This window comes from Limulus polyphemus, unplaced genomic scaffold (genome assembly GCF_000517525.1).
Source record: "Limulus polyphemus unplaced genomic scaffold, Limulus_polyphemus-2.1.2 Scaffold578, whole genome shotgun sequence".
NCBI lineage: Eukaryota > Metazoa > Arthropoda > Merostomata > Xiphosura > Limulidae > Limulus > Limulus polyphemus.
The window spans coordinates 166,408-176,549 of record NW_013666188.1 but is presented as its reverse complement, the minus strand read 5'-3'; the positions used below and the strand labels follow the sequence as shown (position 1 = coordinate 176,549).

The 10,142-nt window shown below is 38.6% G+C and overlaps 1 protein-coding gene across 2 annotated transcripts in view; it reads left to right on the top strand.

Moving 5' to 3' along the window:
- The window catches only part of LOC106459223 (protein rogdi-like), a 45,570-nt gene that overhangs the window by 17,917 nt on the left and 17,511 nt on the right, over nt 1–10,142 (top strand). Inside the window, exons 3-5 of one of the 2 annotated variants that reach the window (XM_013918827.2) lie at nt 7,210–7,292; nt 7,771–7,834; nt 9,064–9,147. In XM_013918827.2, the coding sequence (XP_013774281.1) occupies nt 7,210–7,292; nt 7,771–7,834; nt 9,064–9,147 (231 nt within the window). The remainder of the gene's footprint in view (nt 1–7,209; nt 7,293–7,770; nt 7,835–9,063; nt 9,148–10,142) is intronic. The other variant, XM_022385666.1, reaches the window with a different exon arrangement.

Here is a 10,142-nt window from a genome sequence, read left to right as displayed (position 1 = left end):
AAAAAAATTGAAAAACTCTGTTCCTTGGTAAACAACCATGCCTTGAAGACTTCGAACAGCAGTCTCCACCACAATGTGCACCTGTACCTCACTTCCTGATCCTGCATTCCCTGTCTGATAAATCTTTAGGGCAAATGTCTCCCTTTTTTATACAGAAGGGATTAGATTAGTCTTGCTGGCTCTCCAAAGTCAGTTAAGAAGCTCCATTCTGGAAACATCTTGGTGGAAACATCCACAGCTAAGCACAATGAACTCCTCTTGAATTCAAAGGTCATTGAGGATATACCCATTGAGGTTACTCTCTATGCTTCTTTGAATTCTTCATGAGGAGTTATTGTCAAGAGGGACTTGAAGACCATCCCTGAGCCAGAGATCCTTGTTGGTTTCTCCAGCCAAGGAATTTCAGCAGTTCGAAGGATCTCCAATCATCAAGATGGAATTATGGTGCTGACCACTGTTCTCATTTTGACGTTTCCATCCCCACATCCACCTGCCACTGTTAAGGCAGGTTATTTGAATTGTAAGGTATGACCATATATTCCCAACCCTCTCTGATGTTATCATTGCCAGCGGTTCGGTCATTCAAAGATATCTTGTCGTGGTTCTGTGAAGTGTGCTCGTTGAGGTGGCAAGGACCATGATGCTTACGAGTTCAAAGTGGACCATCACTGTGGTAATTGTAGTGGTTCCCACCCCTCTTACTTTAGGTCTTGCTGTAAGTGGATGGAGGAGAAAGAGGTACAGTGTTTGATAACTGTTCACAACATTTCTTACCCCAAGGTTAGGAAGCTATTGTTCCCTACTCAAACTCGGACATATGCCGCTGCACTACGCTCCACTGCTACATTGGGGGTGCAGACGGGAGTTCACCAGTCTATGTCTACTTCAATCTCTGTCCCCACCATTCCTTCCAATCACTGCCTGGCACTGGCCTTTGGTGTCCACTTGGGTCCTTCTTTGGCCCCAAGATGCAGAGCAATGATAGAGATCTGCCCACTCGACCAAGGGCAGGATTCATGGATGTCGATCGACCTTCTTCTAGTAAAAAAAAATGGCATGGTCGTAAACCAAAGGGTTCTCCACCGTGTTCTCCTCCACCTACATAAAAATGGCTACTTTGATACAGTGGAACTGTCAAGGTTTTCATTCTAATCTCGATGACATTAAGGCCTTGATTGATTCTTATCATCGCTTGAGTCTCTTCTTACAGGAAACATTTATGAAACCTGCCGATACAGTCGCCTTTTGGCAGTTTTCTTTGTACCAGAATGACAGGCTGTGTGATGGACGAGTGCATGGAGGGGTGGAACTGCTGGTCAACCAGCGTGTGCCCTCCTTATCTGCATCCTTCGATACACCCTTGGAGGCCGTAGCCATCCATGTTTCCTTGGGTCGTACCATCGCTGTTTGTTCTCTCTAGCTGTCTCCTGGAAATACTTATAATCAATTGGACCTTGATGCTCTTGTTGACCAGTTGTCAACTCCCTTTTTAATCCTGGGAGACTAATGTACACAACCCCCTTTGGGAGGTGCTGGTATTGATGGGAGGGGTTGTTCCATAGAGCATATGCTCTCAGATCACAACCTTTCTCTCTTCTATACTGGATCTTATACCTATTTTCATGCACCTAGTCAGGCTTTCACTGTCACTGATCTCTCAATCTGCTCCCCATCACTTTGCTCCCACTTTTCTTGGACAGTTGACAGTGACCCATGGGGCAGTGTTCATTTTCCTGTCATTTTGAGGGAGATTGGCCATGGTTGATGCTACCAAACCCGAGTGCCATAGTGGAAGCTGGACCAGGCTGACTGGCCCTCTTTCACCTTTTTCTCCAAACTTGCTCCTCCCATTGTCTGTCTGCCATCAATAGAAAACTGTGGTAGCAGTGATTGACTGTATCGTCCAGGCAGCTGCTCACTTTATTCCTAAGACCTTGACATGTTTTCCATGGTATCCTCGTCCATGGTAGAGTCCTGTCTGCTAGGAGGCACTGAAGGCTCAAAAACAAGCCTGGGATACCTTCCGATGGTATCTCTCTTTCTAACAGCATAGTTTATCAGTGGGCCTGTACCCATGCTCAGCAGGTTTGACATCCAAGCCAAAAGGAGTCTTGGATTAAGTTCACTACTAGCATCTCTTCTACCACCAGTTCCAAAACCATATGGGACAAGATTTGGAAAGTCACTGGGAGGTATGCTTCCCATCTCCTTTCCATTGTGCTCTCCAATGGCCAGGAAGCTGCTGATGTCCAGAGCATTGCTACAACATGCTACCAAGCTTTGATCCTTACCACAAAATCCCACCTGGGAAATTGTCTTTCTTCCTTGGTGGGCCATGTTCTTTCAGAACAGAGGGTCTGCAATTCCTCCCTTTGGCCTTCGTATCCGGGCGCAACTGACAGAATTTGGTCTGGCACTGGATGACATTGCTGTCCCCATTGATCAGCCCATTCCACCATGGCTTATTACCATCCCTGCCTGCCTGTGACCTTTCCTTGAGTCATCTGAGGAAGGCAGATACTCCTGATTAGAAGTACCGTCTTCTTTTTTGCTAAACATCTTTTGAGCCATTCTTCTCTTTTTATTTACACAGATGGTTCAAAATTGGTTGACTCTGCCATGGTTTGCTGTGGCTTGGTAGTTGCTCACAGTTTCTGTGTTTATTGCCGAGTTGTGTGCTATTTCTCTTGCCTTGGATCATGTAGAAGCTATGCAGTACTGTGATTGTACTATTTACACTGATTCTCTTAGTTCTGTACTGGCCCTGGAATCACTTAACGTTAGTTCTCACCCTGTTCTCATTTATATTCAACAATGACTGGCCCATTTTTCTGTATCTTCCATTTCCATCCAAATTTTCTGGATACCTGGCCACGTCAGTATTCACGGGAACGAGCTCGTCGACACTGCAGCTAAGTCCGTCCGCTCTGGCGCCGTCACAGGCATAGCTGTCCCACACATGGACTATGATCCTTTCTTCAAGGCGTGGCCTCATGCCAGTTGGCAGTCAACTTGGGGTGAGCAACGTCATAACAAGCTTTTCCAGATCAAAATTTTTGTTGCTCTTTGGCTGTCTTGCTTCCGTAATGATCAGAAGGAGGAAGTTGTTCTGGTAAGGCTAAGCATTGGTCACAGTTTCTTAACTCATCATTTTCTTTTATCTGGTATTGACCCACAGATGTGTAGCCTTGGTGACACTCAAGTCACAATAGCCCACATTTTACTGTCGTGCCGTCCATGAGCAGTGGCACCATTTTCGACGTGTTTTGTAAGGGTTTACCCCTGACATTGGACAGTGTCATTGGCGATGGTGACATTGTCCAACTTGATTTTACTTTTAATTTCGTAATCACAATTGGCCTTTTTAATTGTATTTACATCTTTTATCTGAATTATGGACATATTTAGGTTTTAACTCAATTTATTTTTACATTTTACTGCAATTTACTTTTACTGTTTTTACCAGTTGTTTGGTGCAGATAGCCTAGTTGCTTTGCACCATAAAACACTACACAACTAAACAACCAACTTTTCTCTGCCCAATTCTCCCCTCTATCACATGTTCACACATCTCTTTTTTTTCACCCATGGGTGTCATCAATTCATCTTCACATGTGGGATTTGTCCTCTCTGATCGTGAAGCCTTTTTTTTTATCATATTTCTGTTGTTCTTCTATTTTGTCTGTCTATTATCATAAGTGATGAGTTTTTCGACATTGGTCCATCCACAGCACCGTTCCTCCAGGTCATCCTATTGTGGCCTACCTTTCAGTTTTTACTTGGTTGTTCAACCATGAATTGTCTCATTTATAGCTGATTATCAGGTGGCTTTGTCATCTACACTTTGCTTTTCCCATTCCCATCTGGTGTTTTCTCCCGCTGTCCTCTCCACTTTGTTCTGATTCTTTCTTCTTCACCAACCCCTTTGTTCAATTCCTGTTCCTGATTGGGACCTTTATGTGGTTTTACTTGCTCTCACATTTGACCCATGTAAGCTGTTGGCTTCTTGCTCTTTGTGCTATCTTTCTCTCAAAACATACTTCCTTCTCCTTCTCACCTGCATTTGTTAGCATTCGGATGTATATACCATTGGTGCTTCCTGCACACTCTTTCACCATACTTATTTACTCCTCTACCTGGACTTAGGCTTCACCTGCTTGGGAATGTGATCGTTCTTTTTCTTCTATCTCACCTCTTCCAATTTCTCACATCTATGCTAGTTTGGACGAGGGTCATCTGTGTCCAGTTCAGGCTGTTCAGTTTTACTTTGCTTGTGCATCTCATTTTGGTGTACCTGTCATTGTTTGTTATTATCTTGAGACCCCTCTCCTTCCAGGGTCCTTTTTCCTTACTGAATGGATGTGCCAGCTTCTCTGGTTTGTGTATTCTGCTCTGGATGTTGATGCTCACAGGCTCTTTTTACATTTTGTCACATCACATTCATCACCTGTCTTGCTCACTTGCATCTCATTTTTCCAATCCTTGGATGAGATCTTCAGGCTGCCATGTGGGATTTTGACTCCCTCCACTTGCTATTTTTTCAATCTACGCACTGTCTTTGAGAAGGGTAAATATGTTTTAATTTTCAGTACCCCTTTCCTGTTTATAGGATCTTGCCAGGTGGCTGGTGTTGTCTCTCAGGGTATGCTTATTTCACAAAAATCTGCATCGAAAGTGCTCAACCCATCCTCTCTGGCTCTACCAGTGCCTAATATTGAGATGGGGTGTTCTGCAAGACCACTAGAGGAATTCTCGTGGTATTACAATTTACTCAATTGTCTGATCCAAATCATACTATTCCCTTGACTACATGAAAAAAGCCTGTCTGCCCACTGTTTTGACTTGTGCTTGCTGGCTTTTACAAATAGGGTTTTGTGATCACCCATTACACTGTTTCAAGGAACAGACCGTTTTGGCAGACACCTGTTGGGGATCTGGGCACTCCTTTGGGTACCCCCCCCCTCTTTTAATGGAGCAAGGGAGACCCTTGCCACTTACCAGTTCCTAGCTGCTGGGGTGGTGGACCTATAAGAGTTCCTCACTGATTGTGTGTAGTACCAGTGGGGGAAGTAGGGCAGTGGTGACAGTGTGTTGTGTAGTGCAGGTTATCTTGAAACAGCTCGTGTGCCCTCCTTCTGCAGCTATAGTCTGTCCAGTTGAGATGAGATGTGACACTTGTGTGCAGGTACTTAGTTGGCAAGGTTCTATTTCTGTCCATTCCTATAACATTTGGAACTCTTTTGACTTTCCACGTTTCCTTCCAGGCAAGGATTATATCCAGGTTGAGATGAGATGCAGTTTCCCACATGCATTCCCTTTGGGCACTTTCTGAAGGGAGCTCATCTTGGTTTAATGTTTGCACCAGCCCCCTTGCCATTTGAGTGTAGGATTCTAGCCATTCAGCATGTATAGGTGAAGGATCATCTCAGTAGTTAGCATTTTCCTTACCTCAAGATGTATTTCTAATAGATACTCACATCTGCACACCTTCCCACTCATCTTCCCTACTTCCAGTACATATTTTTCTTTTACCTCATCTAAGAATGAAGTTATTTTGAGTGCAAGTGCTTACGGAGAGTTACTGCGCAAGGAGGTTGTGTCACCCATCTTATTGGTGGAGGGTTATCATTGTATTATGATGTCATCATTCACTACTGCAGTTCATGTTAGACTCATGATTTTTAAGCATGAATTAGCTCAAGGCTAGTGGCATGCAAATTTCATAGGCAGATGTGTGAGGGATCAAGTTGTTTTGACATTAATATTAACCTTATGTGCACAGGTGAAGGTCAAAGTGCACAAACCATGACTTTTTTATAGAGTGCAATCTATCAAGGTATTGTGTATTTGATGTCAGAGTTTTAACTATTCATTTTTCTCTACACTGCTGATTTAGTGATAGTTCAAGGTAAAGGAGAGTAAATACTAGAAACAATATACAGGGATGCTGAAAAAACTGTAATGTGCATTTTGGAAGTTTTAGAGGCTATGATAATACCATATGCAAACTGTATGATAGACAAAAGTATTTTCCTTCTTCACATGGACATTACCTTGCACTCAGACTTGTTTGAGTCAGACTTACTTTGGCATTTTACAGATACATTTGTAAGACATCTGATGTTTAGTGTACATTTGACTAAAAGCTTGCCACATTTCAGGCAGATACACATTGTAAATTTGAAATTATAGTCGACATTCTTTCTTCAATATAGGGCTCAGTTAAAGAGGATTGCTTTTCACTGTCTGTATTTACTCATACAAGATTAAAGGGTAAACATGTGACAGTTTATGTATAAAAGAAGGCATTTGGGTGCTGGAACCAACTTATGTGTTGAAAAAGTGTTGGTGGTTAACCACATATTCTTGTATATACTACCTGTTATCATAGTTTTTCAGGAACTAGAACTGACATATGAATTTGTTTTTCTTCAAACACTAGACAAGCTTGTGGCTGAAAAGCATATTTGATGTTCTTATTTAAGTGTTACCAGCCATACCTATCAGGACACAAGTTGGTCCCATCAACCAGATGTCAACATTCTTCACAAAGTTGTTAATATTTCATAAAGTTTGACAAAACATAGTTTTATTGCAGTTAATAAATTAAACAAGTTACTCAAGAGCCAATTCATCTGATGTTGATAATTATAGGTCATTGGCAATCTCCTGTAAGTAATAAGCTACATTTTAGTGACATAATGTGGGAACAAGATGTAAAGAATTATACACAAGGGTAAGGGGGGAATGGATTGAATTGATAGCATATGAATTGGGAAGTTTGATTATAACTAGTTAGTGTTTGGGAGAACTGGGTTTAAATTTAATCAGATTTTGCCAATAGATCAATTTCATTTATTATTAACATTATAAAGGTGATCGCCTTTTTTGTTGTGTTTGAATTTTATTACCATTGTAGGTATAAATTAAAATATAAATAAATATACAAGTTAGAATAAATGCCTAATTTTTGCTGTACCATAATTATATTTATGCCTTCATTAAAGTGGAAATAAAAATTACACTTATCCTTTTCTGATGTTCAAAGTCCATAATCCACCTTCATCCAAATGCTAGATTGAAAGTTTATATTGACAAATAATATATATATAATCTTGTGGTGATAATGTTTTGTTTTTTTCTGTTTAGAGGTATAATGTAATTTGGATAGTCTTCCCTACATAAATTTAACTGTCTCAATTTTTATAGGAATGTTGCCATAGATTGCCTGTAGGTATGCCTGGAGTGGATATAATACCTAAAACAGAAAAGTATTTCATGAGTAATTCCAGGTAAAGATAATTGAAGTATCATAACATGCTCACTGTAGTTTATTGGATTGTTGGGTGTATTGTGAGCTGGGTATAATGTTTGTGTAGTGGTGGTGGTATTAGTTTTGCCCTGACACTGGGTTGAGTGGTCACTTAAAGTTAATGTGTAAGTGTAAATAATTCAGAAATACATCTTATAGTTTCTCTTTTCTTGTATATGTATAATATGATGAATGCATGTGGAAATGTGTTAATTTCACAATCATAAAAATATTAACTGCTACATTGTATAAAGTGTCATAACTATTACATAGACTTAAAATTAAAAATTGTCATTGATTTAGCTCTTAAGAAAATTAAAACAGGTTTCTATTAGAATAAATGTAATTGTTGATTCAGTACCATTATAACTGTTACATAGTTTTAAAATGAAAAATTGTTTAGTTTAGTTCTTGTGGAAGCAGCTTGAAATAACTGACTTTTTAATTGTACTCTTCAGTTCATCAACACAAGATCAAGTGAAAGTTGTTGTAACCTTATCAGGAGACAACATTAGTCATGCTGTATGTAATTTTTTGTGTTTTTACTCCTTTCTTCACTCTCAAAAAATGTCTAGAATATAGTAATATGTGTACGTACAGTGCACCTGTTGTTTATCCAAGTGTAGAGGAATTTTTCTGTGTTATAAATCTAGAACATAATGATTAATACATTTTAAAAATTTTCTTTACATGTGGATTTTCAGTTTAATTCACATCAAAAGGAAATTAAACAAGCAAAAGAAATGCTTATTCCAACATTTTTTTAAATTTCAACATCATTTTGTTTCCTACTGATGAGACTGTAAATTCAGTGGCAAAAGATAAAGTAAAAAAAAAAGAAAATCCTTATACTCAAGAGCCATCTTTCCATATTACATTCAGCCTAATTACTTGTTGAGTTTGAAATTTGTAATTTAACTTTTTATTCGGCACCTTTTTATTTTTATTATCTCTAAGAGTTACAGAATAACAATTGCATCTTTGTGTATGAGCATCTTAAAACTTCTCTTCATTATTTTCTTATGTATAGTGACTTTTCCAGTTGGTGGTTCTACAAAGAAAGTGTTTAGTTTGTTTGTATATTTAAGAAAATAACTAACAATATGCATTGTGACTAGATAAACAGTTTTGAAATTTAAAAAGATGTTACCTACAGAGTGTTTATATTTTTTCACTTTTAATTGCTTATTTGTTGTCAATTGTAATAAATTCAAAAAGGCTGTGACCAGGATGTTAGTTTTATAATGATATATATAGTGTGAAACTTGGTAAGATCCAGCATTTGATTTGATTTATTTTTTGTAATCTCTAAACACAGGGAAAAATAACAACTTCTAGATTTAGTTTAATTTTGTAGATTACTTTCAACTTAATCTACTTATTGTAAACATAATTTCTTTTATCATGACATTATTGTATAATGTGCCATTTATGCAGGCTTAAAACTGCATTCAAAGTTATAGCAACAGTGAGTGAATGTTCTCTTGTAATTTTGTTACTTCTACTGTTATTAGGAATTTTCTACATGTACTGCCTGTTGTCACAGTTTTTCAGGTACTATAATTAACATAATAGTGTTGTTTATACATGTGTATTTACCAAATTATTACTTTCAATATCAATTCAAACTGAACAATGTCCATTTATCAGAACTAATATCTGTTTGGTAGGAAGTTAACAGTTCATTTTATTATCTTTTGTACTGATATCATGATATTGACATCATCATTTGATTTTTATAATTTTCTTAGGATATCAATTTGCGCATTCACAAGCACCAAGTTCCATCACACAGAACAATTGTACAAAATGACTGCCAATGGAAATTGCAACAGGTAAAATATGAGTCTATCTTACAAGAAATTAAGTGACAAGCTGCTTTTTTTTAAAATGACACTTGTTTGCATATATGTATATTGTTGCATATCTGCTCGTTTCTTAATTTCCGGTATAAATCATTTCCGAGGAACTTCAGCGATACAAGTCCTTTCTTAATTAAAACTAGTTTATTCTTTCTCGATAAAACTTTGTAATACACAGAATTTCCGCAGTCTCAATAACTTTTCTCTTTATGAGTACAAACACACACTTTATATTACTGTCACTACTGTTTGCTTGACTCAATTATCTATATCTATCTATCTCTTCAATCCCACTGGTTTTTCTCGCCAGGCTTATATACTAAAATAAGGGCATCTCAATTGCACTCGGACCTTCATGATCATTCGAGAAACTCAACGTATGCTACCAGCACCAAACACACCAACAGCGTCACGTGACTTTCGCTCTCATAACACTGCCCCTTTCTTAGTATTGTTCGTCCTAAACAATACTCACTTACATTAAGCCAATAGATAATTAACAATAACTTAATCAAATGTACAGAATTTACAAACACAAAATTAAAATACAACAAAGTCTCTTGATTTTACAGGACATATCTTCTTCCGTACTGGTGTCCATCTCATTGGCTTCTGCTTCATGTGGGGTTCATCTGCTCCATCAGGAAATGTCCTATTATCAGTAGCAGTCACATCAGTGATAGTAACTTCATTAACGGCTTCACTGTACTTCGACAGTAGCTTTTTAAGGTAACTCGTCTTCAGCAGCGTCATTTGTTCCCTTATTCACTTCGTTCCTACTGAAGTGTCCTGGACATTGATAAGGCCAAAGCCTATTGGCATGCACCACCTTTGGCTTACCTCGCCGACCACATTTTATTTGGAAAGTCACATCTGAGAGATGATCCACTATGTCATATGGGCCTTCCCATGCAGAAGACAACTTACAAGACTTCCCTTTGGTCTTCCTGGGATTATACAACCACACC